The 17,134-nt window shown below is 38.4% G+C and overlaps 1 protein-coding gene across 1 annotated transcript in view; it reads right to left on the reverse strand.

Annotated features, from left to right (window-relative positions):
- The window catches only part of ME1 (malic enzyme 1), a 180,830-nt gene that overhangs the window by 91,586 nt on the left and 72,110 nt on the right, over positions 1-17,134 (reverse strand). Inside the window, exons 4-5 of the mRNA XM_083829574.1 lie at positions 11,532-11,607; positions 9,260-9,421 (exon numbers count right to left, since the gene is read on the reverse strand). Of these exons, the coding sequence (XP_083685700.1) occupies positions 9,260-9,421; positions 11,532-11,607 (238 nt within the window). The remainder of the gene's footprint in view (positions 1-9,259; positions 9,422-11,531; positions 11,608-17,134) is intronic.

Consider the following 17,134-nt stretch of genomic DNA (forward strand, 5'->3'; position numbering starts at 1 on the left):
TAAAAACTGCTACAAATTATCCTCTAGCTCTGCTAAATTTAACAGTTTAGGTCAATATTTCCTTCAGAGAGCAGACTCGTCTCGTCAGGCTATTGATTTGGATATACTGTTCACAAGATGACAGATATAAACCTTTAATTTTCCATTTACTTCAAGTTCCATTTAAAGTGAGCGTATTTAACATAATTTCTTGTCTGTTGCCTAAAGCTGTGATTTCATTTCTTCTTCCTCTTCTGTTTCATTATTTTCTATGTGCTTTCCTGACAATCCAACCTCACTTGGTCACAAGTCTCAAAATCTGAGAAATATAAAGCTATGAATTCACAGAACAGGCTAAGGGAAAATAATATTTTACAGAAATAGTGAGCTGCAGGTTAGTCAAAAGACTTTCAGTTCTACATGTGTCAATAACAGATCAGCAGCATATGGCAGAAATATATTCAAATGGTAAATCTAGATTTATTATTACTCTTATGAATTTGTGACACTTCTGAGTTAAAGTCAAAATAGCTTTCAAAATTTTCAGGTTGTGAATGTTCCTAAATGTATTACCAGAATTGTTCCATAAGAGAACACTAAAGAGTGAGATAGGGAAAGCTCTTCAAAAAGTAATGAAAAATATCATCTATCGGGTACTTGTGATAAACTCAAGAAAGTTGTTCAAAGGACCCTGCAATGAGGGGCAAATGGTGGCTGTTGTAAGTTGTATCCTCTTTAGGTCTGCAAATATATTATGGATGTTGGCACAGTTTTGGGTACTCCTGTTGTTTAAATAAAGCATGTTTAGGAGTGATGGGCAATGCCATATTTATTTAAGAAGTGAAATCTTCTGGAACACAATGGAGAAAAAAATATTCTATACTGAAGCAAACACACTCTGTATGTTACTGTTTTGTTCCATTTAAGCTTCATATCACTATCTATGCAAAAATCCTTATCCTACCTAAATTTCTCTTTCATTAAAATCATGGTTTGAAGGACAATTTCCGATCAACCAGCGGCATCCATATCCCTTTCTGCATTTTTGGGAAATGCCAGACATACTCAGATTCAGACTTTCCATTTTCTTCCCACTACAGACTATAAAATCTAGACTTGAAAAACCCTTAATCCTGTTTTTAACTCTCTTCAGCCTTTAGACAGTTAGACACATTAATTAAACTCTATCTTTTCCACTGTACCCAAGCCCCTTAATTTTAGAAGAACCGTCAATAAAAACAGCTTGTACTTGTCCTCTCCTCTAACACAGACTATGTCCACTCCAAATAACTGAATAGATTTAAAAGGAGACTACAAATGTCTGCAAATTATTTTTTTTTCTTCTGCACAATGGGCTGGACAGAACCGTAATTCAGAACTGACTTGACTTTTCAGTACTTCTGAGCAGTGAAAAGAAAAAATGACTCATGATTGACTCTAGGGAAAGTAATACCCTACCACAATATTTTCTTGCCAAGTGGAAGGGGGAAAGGGGAGGAAAGAGGAATATTTATGTATTTTCTCATTTGTTGAAGTGCTGGCAGTGCACTATCATGGAAGGATCTTGCAGCAAGATCTAAGGGGGAATATTCTACTTGTAAAATAGCACTAAATTTGTGAAAGAGAGCACAGACAGCAAGAAAAACTCCTGAAAAGGCCTGGAGGTTACCTCAGCTATCGCCTACCAGAACAGCAGGGATAGGAGGTAGGGTGAACCCTAAGAAAAACACAGAAGATTTACTCCAGCAATAGTTTTACAAATCTTAATGTCTGGAGTACAGCATGATTGGGCCACAGCATTACCTTTGAGCGCCTGGCCTGGCCTTGCTGCTCTGTGGCACAGGGAAATGAGCCTGTCTACCTCAGCCAGCCAGGTTAAGTTGATCAGATTCAACACAGCTACACGAGAAGCAGCGTATCTAGAAACCTCCAGCTGCGTCACACTCGGTGTCATTTGCATGTCAGAAATGCTCAAAACTACTAGCAAACACACTGCAGAAAATAACCTAGGAACGAGACCCCCATATACACACAGGCTACAAAAATAGCTCCTTTCTATACAGACAGGAGCAACCTCTATTCGTGGAACTCAGGAAGTGCCATTATTATTTTGCAGTAACACTATCACTGAAGTGCTGGCTCTACTTCTAACAGCCATAATTCAAGGGCAAGGCAAGAGGAATACGAGCTCTTTAAATTCAGAGACCGCAACCATTTTATAATACATTAACTACACAAAATACAGTGCAAAACCACAATGAATGCCAATTATGACTAACTTATTTAGAAAGTCTTACAGCTGTACACAATGTACATGATTTGTTTGATATGTTTATATCTTTAGTTTGATAAGATTAGAAATTGCAGTTTTCCGCTACAGTCAGCTTTCCTCTGTCCAAGTTTCTATTTTGGTTGGAATACAAATATTAGAAGCAGGTTTGTCTCTGTGTTTTACCAGCAGCTTCCTTTTTCACATTCTTAGAGAGATATTTTGGAGTAATAGGAAACCTGAAAGGCTGGTACCAGTACTTCTGACACTTGGAAGTAAATTGGGGAAATGCAGAAAGCTAACTGTATGTATGTATGTATGTTGAAGAACTGAGCTTGCGTTTGCACCTCTGCTTTTCTGGATTCAGTCTTCTACCATGGATGCCTGTCATTCCTCCAGAAGCATCTGAACTGCCAGCCCAGTAATGCTCATTGACCTATTTAGGACAACTGTGAGAGCTGCCACATTCCTGCATTTAAATATTTGCAGCAAGTTAAGGGAAAAATATTCCAAAGCAAGCATGCAGGAAATAGCTTGAGACAACAGCCCACGGTTTCTTACACTCCCGAAGTGTGGCAGACAAATGAGCAATAGCTGCTCGAGCAGCTGCACGTTTCTCTCTCACGTGCACTGCTGGGTACTTACATCTATGTATTTGACAGTTGTATGAATAAAGGAACAACATCAGATAGGCATTTGCAAAAAGTGAACTGACAGTCATGATGCAGCTGCATGATGGTGTATAGGACCAGCCAGCTATTTAACTGTGTCTACCCAGTGCAAGAGAAGGTTTGCATGCCCAGCCTCCTTGAAGCCATCCTGGATGAAGCTTGAATCACAGAATCATCTGGGTTGGAAAAGACCTTCGCAATCACCAAGCCCAACCACCAACTTGATCTGCTGAGTCCACGGAACAATCCTGACAGCTGGCTCCAGGACACGGAGGCTTGCTGCTAGAAACTCCCCACGTAACAAGTTCTTACAACACCACTTGACTTTTCTGCACTGTGGGAAAGTACCATTTAGAAGAATTGAATGCTTTCTACCTAAACAGAAATTTATGGTAAATGCTTTATGTTTAAATGCTAATACACAACTAAACCATCCAAAGCTCCCAAAGCTGGCCGTTCCCAGTACCAAATTTACACTGGCAGTCTGCCCCCTGAGTACGGGACTGCTCTGTTAGCCCAGAACTTGCCATAGCTTTTCTTCTAAAATACCAAATAAACAGAGTGCTGATTTCTCTGTTAAGCACGCATTATTAGGTTAAGATTTTTACAGTCAGAAGAAACCCTTTCACCACTAATTTGACTTCTGTATAACACAAGCTGACAGTCTGCCTAGATTTCATTCCTGCTCTGGTTGGATAACACTACCAAACCATGGCTTATCTACTACCCTTGGAAACTAAAATACCACCTCCAAGCCATTGATAAAGATATTAAACATTGCAGAACTGAAAATAAACTCTGAAATACCACAAAACCAAAACTATTTTATTGTTCCTCGCAGAAATATGTTTTAAATAGTGTTTTATGTAGTAACACAGGTCTGGATTGTTTTTTCATTGGTCCTGTTTCTTAAATGGAACAGTATGAATTCAAATATGTTACTGAAGGTAAAAATGAGAGTCGACCAAAAACCCGTAAATTCATTTTAATGCTAGATTAAATCTGGTTATAATAACATGCTAATCAGGAATAGTTATTTTACTCTTATTGCTTGATTAGTCAATCTTTCTAATTTTACTAAAGCTCTATGTCAGGTTACATAACCAGGACCACAACCAGGACCATTTTATTTTAAATAAGAGCCCTAACTGTAATTCCATCTTCCTGAACTTCTCAATTTTTCCCAAGTACAATTAAACAAGACAATACTTCTTCCCCACTCAGCTCAGCTTGCTTTCCAGCAAGCAAGTTCCAGAGTGTTTGTACCACAGCTTTTTGTTTGGTTTTGTTTTTTTTAAAGAACTGCCATTATTTGGACATTCTGATTTAAGGACCTTGACAAATTGTTAAGGCTTTTTTAACATATTCATTCACTGTTAATACAATGGAAAATAAGACTTCTCACCGAGATAGATAAAACTGTCATTTAAAAAATATCTACCACATTTATATTGACAACGAACACTTCTACAAGTACCACCATTAAGGTAAAGTTTCAGGAACAACAGAAAAACTCATTCTTGCACTTCATAATTAGTATGGATAAAGTTCTTTTCTTTAGTGTCTTTTGCTTTTTAACTGTCTGTTAACTCAGTTTTTATTAGTTTCTTTGTGTTTGGTTTTTAACCAACAGGTTTGCCTCAGTGCAGTTCATTTCATGAGTTTAATAACAGTTTCAAGTAGCAAACAATCATTCGTATTTTAATGTTGAAATGTTTTCCCTTGATTCAAATGGATTATTTCCATCATCCTGAAATCATCCCACTTCTAGAGGTGAGTACATGTTTCAGATAGGTCACCAATGAGTTGCAGTTGCTCATACCTTGATAACCATTCGTTTTCCTTTTGCAAGCTATTTCTTTAACCATTGCAAGGCAATTAACATATACCTCTCTAATGTTTGATGAATGCCCAGAATGCAGAAATCACATCACCTCAGCTCCCCCAGCAACGCTTTCATATCAGTACTGAGACTGCTGCATGAGTACGTTTTACCTGGATTGCAATCCCACCCGAGAAGTACCATCTTCACACCCTACAAATAAATGACTACTGCATAAGGCACAACTTTCAGAGAGACTTTCACGGTCTCTTGTAAATAACTAATAGTACTACATATAATGTTTTAAAATGTTTTGGATAAAAATGTCCCAACAGCAATTGTTTGCTTCCAATTTGTCAATGACTTACAAAACTGGCATATTGTTTTTGGCAGTGGTCAACGCCACTCCTTTTGGATGCTCAGTCCTACATTGATTGCACAGAGTAATTTACTACTTCAGTCAAGCAAGTCTTTCTACTAGGACAATTTTAACTAGTAAGCAAGTAGTTTCGATCTCTCTTGTTTATTATTTGGGCAATTGTATACAAATTTGCTTCTCTTCTTAATCCCTACCTTTGCGAGTAGCATGATAATACCACAGCTAAAATACCTCTGCTAAAACTAACAGTAATAAAGCACTTAATAATTATCAGAAATTAAGTGAGCTGCTGCATAGAGTTCCTGTTTTGTGTCCTGTGCACAACAAAACAATACAGGATGAGAATTTGTGAAGTTTTTCTTGCAATCTGCTTTAAAGTAAGATTTAATCTTTCTGGAGAATTTGCAGGTTGTGCAAAACAGGATTATAGTTGCCAAAAATACATATTTTGAAACTTATTTTAAAGCACTGAGGCCCCCACAGAAAGGGAGAAGGAACTAATCTAAATGGAAAACATCTGCACATTTCAAAAAACATGTTCAGCATAATTATTATTTATATATGCTCAAGTTATGAGAGTGATTTCTATTGTGTCTCATTATAGAAAATTCTGGCTTGGGCAAGAAAATATAGCATAAAGATACTGTTATTTTTCCAAAAGATTTAGATTTTAAAACAAAGAATTGACAGCAGCTTGAACTAATATAACCAGCTTAGCCAGCAAAACGTGATCACTTTTTGGCCACTTCGGTTCCCTGAAGCGGTGACACAAACACTGACAGTAGGGAGGGAACAGGAGCTGCTGGGGCAGAGGCAGGGTGTAAGAGGGAAGAGATTAGGGGTGCTGGTGCCCCAGTATCACTGACTGTGACTGAAGTAGCCAGGGTACTAGAGCCAAGAGCCAACTGAACAAGGAATAGGAGCAGGCCCATGTGGGCTCTTCAGTCATGAGGCATGCCAACAGAGCCCAGCTTGCTCATAGTCCTCCAGCAGAATTCAGGAGTCTCATTCCCAGTTAAGCCGTTAAGATAAATGCTTAAACATCTGAGCACCCAATCCCAACTGGAAAAACAAACAAACAAAAAAAACAACCGTCTACTCTTTGAAGTGCAATCTAACACAACCCCAAAAGAGCAATAGCGCTGCCTCCAGAGCAGACCCTAACCCAAATGTGATTCAGAGCCTTCATTTCTCACATGCTGTTGACTTCTCCTCAGCCCTGCAAAAACTCAGATGAACATGAATGGTACAGAGTCGTAAGCTAATATAATAATTTCTTGTAACTACTACAGCAGTAAGGAAAACAAACAAACAAACAAACAAAAAAACCTCTTTACCCAGCCTCCCATTCATTCAAGTTAAGTTTAAGGTCTCTTGCAGCAGAATATTTAGAATTTACTTGGGGCTTTAACACTGCTGAGCAGTGGGTGCACATCTGAGCTTGATGTACACTTGGGCAGGAATGAAAAGCATGCCAGCAGAATCAGTTCTTTCCTGCGCTGCTAACCACAGTGCTGGCTGGGGACTAAAACATACTGAGCTGCTACGATTAAGTAGACTGTACAACTGTGGTGCAATTGCCTAAAGTAACTAGGAAAATAAAACTAATATTCACATTTTAAAGAAAATGTACAGCACTGAAGAGGCTTTCAGGGTAGGGTGTAGCTGCATTACCTGAGCGTTCCCCAGGCTTCCAACCTTAGCTGCTATCGCGCTAGGGGAACCTGGCGTGCTGGCTCTAAGGAGCAGTACGGAGCGTAGAGTGGAGTGGAGACACCACGGCTAGGCTCTGTGACCAGGTAGGGACTCAATTGTTCTTGTGCACACTGAGACCGATAAGCCGCACTTTTTGCTACCCTGAGCCAACGACCTGTCATGTTTTGACAAATGCTGTACTCTAGCGTACTTTTGCTCATTATAATATCATTATAATACCAAAACACACCTCCAGCCCAAAAGCTACCCACCTAGAAGGTGCGACCACCCCTCACTGAGCATGTGCTCTGAATTTCTTGGCACCTATACCTTTAAACGGAGACGGGAAAACTTTTCACCAACCATAACTAAGATATGCTTGACTAGAGTCACTCAAGCTCCACCTAAAAGGTAGAAAATAATATAAATTGGCCCAAGAGAGAAGGGATGTCAGGGAAGATACTATCATTAGGGAAGATACCACTGTCAGGGGAGATAACATCACGAGAGAATACACCATCCTGAGGACCTCCTGACTCCTGGGATCAGTTGACGGGCTGAGCCTCTCTTCCCCCCCCGCACTGGGACGGCTTTGGGTGAGATTTGAACACTTGGCTATACTGTGTGTCTCCACGGAAACTTATAAATCTCTATAGAGTCTTTGTGCCTTTTAACGTGTTAATTTCCAGGCTGCGCACCTGTGCATTTCATGCATGCTAGCTTGCTTTTGCAGACAGTAACTATCACCAGCAATCCAAAGAAGCTGTGTACCTGTTGCTGTAATAAATTGCACTTAACTGCATTGTTCCTAGCCGTGATAGTTCTCATTGAACGCGACCAGAGTAAGGGCGGTTATACATTATTGGTGAATCCGTGACTGTGGTAGTTCAGTGCTCTGAATCCGACCAGACCCGTAACGGTTAATCGGCTACATCCCTTAACGCGACAACAACTAAATTGAAACAGTTCACAATATGGTCCTAAAATAACTATCCAAGTGAAAAAACAAAAGCAATAACAAAAACCATCCTCCTGATAAGGTGAGTATGCCAGAGCACCAACCTCAGCTCACACAATTTGTAATGCATCTTGTAATACTTCAGGTTGGCCACCCTTCCAGACGCCTTGACTGAACTCATTGTTTAGTCACAAGAAGAGTGACATAAAAGTGGAGCTACTGGTATGTGTATGCTTTTTTTGCTATTTGTAGGTATATATTATATGCTTGATATATTTCAAGAAAATAATACCCCATGAAAAATGAAAATGATGGTGAAATTCAGGCATTGAAGCAAAATGCTGTATCATAAGTAGCTGATGTAGTTTACTGCCTAGAAACATTCAATAATAAATAACTGGCCCAACTGCTCAAACCAAGAATACAGTCAATGAGACTTGTATGTGATTTGATATAGCGATGTGCTACAGTGTTCAGATGCATTTTACAAATAAATCTGTCCACTTTCAGGAGAAGGTTCTTGGGGGATAGAGAGAGAGGGTAGCAGACTGTTCCCCAGTTCAGTAATGCTTTCATGATGCATTGTCTGAACTATCCCAGTGGGGAAGGGGTGGAGGTGTGTGTATAAAGCTGAAGTTGCACACACCCAGCCCAACAATCTAGAAATCCCTGCTACATTCATTGGTATGGAGATGTCTTATTTAGCTTTAATATTCATAAATCTCTGATGCATTTATCATGCACAAAGTTTAATGCTTGCATCATTTATACTGTAACTTCTGCTAAAGCATAATGATATAGCTGATGATATCTGACATCATTCAGAGTCAATAATTCAAATGTTCTTTCAGCAGAAAAGAGAAACATCAGGGGCCAAGTAATTAACTAGTAATCCTGGGAGGCCTGGAAATAACAAAGCCAGTTTTCAGCAACTAGCTGTCTTTAAATCTCTCCACGTCGTACAAATGGGAAGCCAAGTAAAAGCGGGTAAAGTCCACTTACTTGAAGCACTGGTACTTCATTTGGGGAAAATTAATTGGATTATAGAGCTTTCTACAGCTGAAGTCAATGTACAGCTGAAGTACATAGATGTGCACTCCCAACATATACCAGACTATACTTTCAAACTGTTTCCCCAAAATGAATCCACATCTGAAATCACTGCAGAAGAATTCTGCAGGAGAAGTAGAGAAGGAATGCATCACAATTTTAACTCTATCGTCCCCCTCTTAAGATCTAATTTCCAATTCCACTTTCTAACATTTACAATGTACACGGTACGTTTTTACAGACAATATCTTCCTCACCTACTCGAGCCTTACAAAACAATCTAGACAGTGCATTAGGATGAGACTTTTTCCATAAGACTTCTTAGGTTCCACATTATCGAAAACTCTATCATAACAAGAAAAAACAACTTTTCACAATTCAACTTTTATACAGTTCCCTTAAAACTGCTAGTATTACACCTCAGAGAAGGATTTACCTCATTATCTGTTCCCACATCCAACATCACTGGTAGGCACTCGTGAGGTTTCACTCCTCCACATGCGGTATAAAGTGCCAGTTTACCAACTGGAATGCCCATGCCATAGCAGCCAAGATCTCCAAGACCAAGAATACGTTCTCCATCTGTCACCACAATAGCCTGGAGGAAGAAATAAAAGCACTGTAATAATCACTTCTTTCTCATACGGTACTGTACATGCTAAGCATTCTGTTATCATCTTACTATGCTCTTTTAATTTTCACTTTAAAATGGCAACAGGTACAAATAAATCAATAGTACAAGAAAGGCCATGAATTGCATTATTGTATTTCACTGTGCTTTTGTTACACTTTTTTAAACTGTGGCTTCAATGTAAATGGGGCTGTCCTGTAAAACTTTTAGGAATACGCAAGAGAGGTATGTAGTATTACATTACAAGGGAACTGGCATTGTTCCCTCTTACATTTTTCTGTCAACAGTATCAAAACAGAATAGTAAAGGAAAGGTAGTTAGCCACAAAAAGATGAACCCTGGACTCCTGGGTTTTGTTGTAACTGTTTTCAGGAGAACCAGAGCCAGCAGCTTCTCCTGCTGGCCTTTCACAGGGCTGTCTACAGGGTTCTTAACCTTAGAAAATGTATTTTTTTTCCCTTGAGCAAATAACATACTCTGTGGTATTTATACATATGAGGCAGCATGTGTTTCCATTGATAGAAATACAGGAATTCAGTAAAACCCACGAAGTTGTCTGCACTAACAAGGAAGATTTTTCATAGTAAAGGACAGTAGCATCATACCCTGTATTCATAATGAGCACAAGTCTACAGTTAGAGACAACCTAACTGTAACCTTAAACAGCTTTATACAAGATAAAATTTTAAAAATACATAAAAACCCACTGCTGTAGCTGCTGCCAAATTGTCAAACTCTTACGTTAGCATTTCAATCACAACGAAGCAGGTAGCACCACAAAAATGTTCTTGTAGCATGAGCAATGAAGTACAACTACTATAGTAAAGATCCTGTGGCCTAGCAGAAGCTGTTAAAAAATTTTACAATGCCTACTGCCAGCAATGACATCTATCGTAAATACAATGCATGATTCTTCTTTTCTAATTTGGTGGAATTTTGGATGTTACAAAGTTAGTTATATACACACATATTTCAAAATTCCATATATTTTCCGGTTACAAATGGATTATTTTATTTTTTTTAGAAAGAATTGTGGATATCCCTGTGTACAACTTCTAAATCTTGATTAAATGAAATTGGCTAAATCACAAATCATACTCTGGAAGAAATCAAAGAATGCAGTAAAGGATCTCTTTCTGAGCGTGACCTGCAAATTTCAAACTACTTTTATGAAGACAGTGGTGCCACCCCTCTGAAATCAGATCAGCCAGGGAGCTGGGAGGGAGAGCTCCATGTTCATAACCCTCTTGTCCAAAATTTTCAATACCGCCAGTGACTTCTTGATACCAAAAGAGGAAAGGGATTGTAATCTCATCAAAATAAAACATTCAGACAGGACTGCCCAGAATCTCACTATGCAAACAAGAAGCTAAATGCATAGATCTGATAATCACAATCCTTATTTACAGCAATGATTATTTCTCAGCCCTGAATGTTATGAGTGCTTGTCTGGTTTACATGAGTCAGCAACCAGACATTCAGCTTCAAGCTCAGTATGGGAAGCATCTGACAATGTAGTAATTCCCTTGTCATATTCTGTGACAAGCAATTTTAGCTGAAAATTTAGTAGTTTTGCTGGATTAACCCAAACATGGGAACAGATTGCCCAGAGAGGCCGTGGAGTCTCCACCACTGGAGATCTTCAAAACCAAACTGGACATAGCCCTGAGAAATCATCTCCAGGTGTCCCTGCTTGAGCAGGGGTGTTGGATCGGATGATCTCAAAAGGTCCCTACCAACCTCAACCATTCTGTGATTCTGTGAAATGCAGAAAAAGAATTCAGATTTTTTTTTTAAATGCATAACTTTCAATGTAATTGGCCAATTAATCAATAATACAATAAAGGATGCCAACAGGTAAACAAGTAAGGATGGAAAAGCTTCAAACTATAGCTGTAACATCATTGTTTCTATTTATTAAAAAAAAAAAGCAAGCTGAGAAACAATTGAAATCTAACTGATAATACGCTATCTAATCTGAATATTTCACTAGAAAAAGATAATCAAAATATCTTAACCAAGCCAACCCAGGTGCAAAATGGTGTCAGCTTTATCAAACAAACTAAACTGAAATTACCTTGATGACATTTTCTGGCCAGGACTTCAGCATTGTAGCGATGTGTCCCCGGTCATGGATAGTAATAAAAAGTCCTCTGCAAAGAAATTAATACTTTTCATATAAACAAGCAATTAAATATTTCAATGTAAATAATTTAAATAATAAAATAACTCTATGCAAATACATTTCCAACATACATGGATTCAGTTCAGTAAGTGCTCAGTTTTGTAGGAACAAGTGAATTAAATATCTGCATTTAGTAGAAGCCAGAGAAAATGTAACTGAGACAAAATGTGACTGCTCAAAGATTCATAACCTGCAGGAATTATTTCTGCAAATTGCTAAGTTTGATTTTAGAGCTCCCCAAGTACTAGATATGTTCAGATGTATTCATGAATTACCCCAGACCACAAAACACATTCATCTTAAAACAGTGATCACTAATGCTTATTCAGTCCTAACATTTATAGGTAAGAATAGGTCCCAGTTGTAATCTATGAATGAAAACTGAAATGTCATATATTATTGTTACATAAAATACCTCGGGAGCATTCACTGATGTACTTCAACAACAGTCTGCCTATTTCATTAGATTCTCCTCATTGACATAAACAAAAGTGGGAAATAATCTAATGAACATCTCTTTGTTTTGAAAGTACAAAGTACTCCCTATAGTGCTGAGCATACTGAATTTTTACTTTGAAGAGTGTTTCTAAATTGCCCTTTAGTTCCACTAATACCTAAGAGCTTAAAGCAAACAGGCAGAAAAAAAGATGTAATTCCAATTTCATTTTCTATTATAGAAAAAAATCAACATAGTATCTTATCCTACCCTTCAGCCCTTTAGTCTTCAACTACTTTACTTGACATGCAGATATACAGCCAAATCCACTTAGACTTAATTTAATTCCCTTTCTTATCTACATTTCTCATGTGAGGTAGCAAAAAAAAGTCCCCACTGAAGTCAATCTCTTCAAAAACCATGGAGAAAGCAACAATGAAGAAGTAAATGCCAAGGATGCCTTCTTTTAAATAAATTTTGCAATAATAAGCATAAGGAGTTGTCTTCTAACATTTTTCTACAGCATTACATCTGCCTATTTCAAGATGAAAATTATAAAGTAAAAATTAGAGAAAAGTGCTAAAAAAAGAATTTAAATCTAAGTCTAGTACAATATCTCCATTCATCTTGGCATATTCGTAATATTGGGTACATGCCCACGTGGGTCTAAATAAAACTAGTAACTGAGGGAAACACTGGTCAGATAGGACTGTAAGTATTGCAAGTCAAGCAAAAAAATTTCCTGCAGTGTTTAAAAGTATAGTCAAGAAACCAAAAGTCAGAAGTTACAAAATATATTAATTAATAAATATACCTAATGTCATGTGTTTATATAGTTAATACATACTGGGTTATTTATACAGTATTGAACTACTATTGTGCAATATATATTTATATTTTTTTATTTAATTTCATATTTAACTGTCTTCACCTCCTTGATATACAATTTATAAAATATACAATCAAACTCGTTTATTCTTTGGAACAAAAGACAGTGTAAGATACACTGCAATTAACCTTCTTAATCTTAATTATACAGAAACGACAACCGTACACAGCTAACTAAGCAGGACAAAAATTGTGGTGTTCTTCAAGAAAAATACATATGCACTGCATAAAGGAGTATGCACTGTATGAACAGCCATTTGTGGTTAAATATTTCATAGCATCATAGAATATCCCGTCGGAAGGGACCCACGAGGATCATAATTTTGTCTGCTTAGCTTTCATTTTATGCATTTTCCCCTAGAACTGGGAATTGCCTGTCCCTGGCACCCCTATTTCCTTCCCCCTGCCCCAGGCTCAGCCCGAACGCAGCAGGCTGGCCGATGTCTGTCACCATTTCTTAGCGGTAATGCCAGCCAGCAGATCAATTGCCCCAGCTCAGTGTAAGCTAGAGTCTGCAGGGGTGGAAGGGTTAATATTTAAAGCACTTTTAAGAAGCTATAGTGTTTACAGTACACAAGCATTTCTATTTGCAACTCAGGTACCTGAAACAGAGAGCGCTAACTGAAATGCTGTAAAGAAGCAATGCAAAATAAATGCTGATGCTTCCTCCCCGATGTGCTGTGTAATAAGACGTTTTACAAAATGCTGTGTAAACTGGTTATATGAAGCATCAAACAGAGTTTATCAAAATTGCTAGCCTCAGAGACAGCCAATCTGAAGACACGAGCATGCTAAAGGAATAGAAGAGCGCGGGAGGAAAGCTACCCGAAACATCACCTTCTGCTTCTCCCCGCCCTCCGATTTACACGGACCTCATAGCCCAGTGCTAAATGAAGCGAGATTTTGGATGGATTTTCTAAAGCGCCCGAGTCCAGCCCAGTGTGGTTAAATGACCTCTTTCTTGCAAAGCAGGGAGAAAGGTCTCCACGGAGTAAATTCCACAGCGGAGGAAAATAAATGCAGGACGGCGGCTCCAGGAGGAACTTTGTCAGGACATTTGTAAGGATCTTTGAATAAGTATTCAGAGCCTGTTTCAGAAATCTGTCCAGGCAGGATCACATTCAAACAACAATGAAAAATACGGGGAAAGTGTAAACAGAGTCATGTCAAAAGCATTTTGCTCCCCTCCTTCCCCCTTTCCCTCCATTCTTCTCTACGTTAGTAACACGTTTCTGGACACATTGTCCCGACAGAGAAGATGCTGCTGATTTTAAGGGCACAGTTCCCTTATTCTGTAAGAATATGGAGAGAGATAGGAATCTCTTCTTCCTCTATCTGGATCTGTTGCCCTCATCCTTCATTTCTTCAATTAAAGCACTTTTCTCCTTTAAGGTTTCCTCTGCAAGAAGCTATGCTGCCAGGTTGCAGCGCTGCCCACCACGAGAGCATTCAGCCGCTGAACTTGCTGGCAACGCCACCTGAAACCACTGAAAGGCAGTGCCACGTATTTTTTCTTTTCCATGAGACCTTGCTATGGCCAGAAACAGCACCAGCTGCACACAGTTATTATAAGGGGGCTAGGGTGACGCGAACTGTTGAGGCAGCCAGCCAGCAGACACGATAGTTATTTTTTGGCTGTCACAGCACAGCCATGCGAGGAATCAGGAAAAGAGAGTGGTAGCAATTTTAAGCCACAAAACACTGTAGGCTGGAAGCTACACGGTTTAAATGGGATTAATTCATTGATAAGCTCTATGTATTTCAGTGCAGAAATAAGACAGTATTGTCCCTATGTGTATGACGTTAATAAACATAAGTTTTGTCCGTGGGTTTGACTCGGTACTTCCGGATGGGCTGCTTCTGCAGATGAACAAGTAATGTGGCACAATGTAGATCTACACGCAACATGTCTCGGAAAAGGTGTTCAAACATGCTACATGTTCAGCAAGTTGCACACAGGCACCAAGACCCACCTTTACTTCTTCTGGCCCCAGTTAGACTTCAGTTCAGCACTGGTTCCTGCCACTCTAGCCAAAGGGATCACCTCCACTGATGCCCATTTCGAATACCCAGAAAATACATGAAGCTACAGTCAGGAAAAGTTATGCAAAGAAGTAACTGTGCCTCCTTTCTTGTCACAACAGTAAGCCCACAGCCCAAAAGAATGATGCCAGGACTTTGGGATCCACTCACAAAAGGGTGGATTTTGGGGAGGCTCACTGAGTTCACCATACTGTAGTATATTATGTGGAGGTCATTCTGCATCATCTAATTTGGCTTTGTTTTATTTTACTAGAATTCTGATCTATTAGAACAAAGTAAACAGAATTAAATAGACTATTTTTTGTTATGCTTCAAGGAAATAATGTTCCACCAGCAATGTATTTGTCTATTTTCTATTAAAGCATAGTTCAGGAAAATGTGTCACAGTAATAAAACAATCCTTTCTTCCCTCTGCTTATAATAACAGGAGGTATTCTAACATGTCTCAGAAAATGCCAATTTTTTTAATGAAAAAAGTTCAAACTTTTCTCACAACCCTTCATGTTCAAAACTGTTATTTGAATTATGAACTGTATATAGAATTATTATAGAGGTGGCTTCACTTTCCCATGCTGCCTAAATCAACAAGCTTAATCATAATAATAATAATAAAAATAATAAAGTCTCAGGGAGCAGCTTCAGTTTCTTTCTGAGCCTGCACTTTCCCAAACTCCCGCACTTTGCAAGAATGAGGCAAGCTACTTCCCCAGTTCCTCTGTTAAAATTCCTTTACATAAACATTGTACTAGAAACTAAGACTACCTAAATCCCCATAAAAGAATAGTTTACACTTTTTTTCACCCTGAGATAATAATATTTCCCACTGTAACTGTTCAGTATGGTCTCCTGTCATCAGATAAAACGTTCTCAAACTTTTAATTACGTCTTAGCTTTCTAGGGTCCTTTTCGTAGCGATGCTCCTCCCAAGACCTCTGTGGCCTAGTAAATACTACTGATGGGCTGATTAAAGAAATGAAGCTGTTCACAGATTTTTATTTTTTTCAACCTTTCCCTCTGTATAGGAGTGAACTTCATTACTTTACAGTGCATGAGTATTTCTTCCAATAAATAAAGTAGTTGCCACTGAAATTTCAGCTGCTACTGAGCTTCATCCTGAATTCATCAATATAAAGAAACCCCGGCTTTAAATTGTCTAGACACTGCATATGCAAACCATATTTAAACATCAACGTTTGTAGGAAGCAAAACAAAGACTACATCCAAAACAACATAAAAAATGGGAATAGCAGCATTAAGAGAACAGCACATACTCTTAAAACTCCTGAAAACTTGGACTTGTATAGTAGTTCATAAAACAGGTTAAGTAGTAACAGTATGTGAAAGACAATGGAGAATAAGATATTAACCTGGGAAAGACATAACAGCTTGTAAATAATACATGTGTTTTAATGTTTGGCATATGGATAAACAATCCTAAATTATTGTTTATAAATCGTTGTTTTGTGAAGAAGCTGGCTTCAAGTATTCTGGAAGACAGAAGATAACATCTGCCAACTCCAATTAGCTGAACTTAGAAGAGTAACAGAAGCATCATTATAAACTGTACAGAGACTCAAAAGCCTTATTTGTGTAGGAGTGTAGGGAGATAACTAAAGAAAAATATATCACTGTAAGTGCTTATGTCAAGGGGTCTGACTGTTCACTCTAGCTACAGAAGCAGATCAGAATTTAGTCTCATTTCAAGACTCCCTTTGGACAACACTGCCTCATGGCACTATTTAATAGTGCTGCTGGCAGCCTGCATAGCACTCTTTCAAGGGCCCAGATCCATCAAAGCTATTTATCAATCCCTGTTAGTATGTGGACTGCTTTAAACAGTTACTTCAGTTAAAAATAACATCTACATAGCAGAGATTAAAGTTCAAGGCACTTAAAGAACATTACAGTCTGCAATACAAATAAAGCCTGAAAAGCATAAAAGCGTAAAAAAACACCCAAAAGACAGTAGCTCTAAGTCTGTCATCTGAAAATATGACCTCAGGGGAACAAGGTTTCAGAAAAGTTTGGAGGAAGAGAAGGCACAAAACTGTAGAGACACAGATGCCGTGGGATTTTTCAGTATAGACATTAAAACAATATTTAAATATAAATAATTATGATGGTAATA

Source organism: Anser anser (assembly GCF_964211835.1).
Source record: "Anser anser genome assembly, chromosome: 3".
NCBI lineage: Eukaryota > Metazoa > Chordata > Aves > Anseriformes > Anatidae > Anser > Anser anser.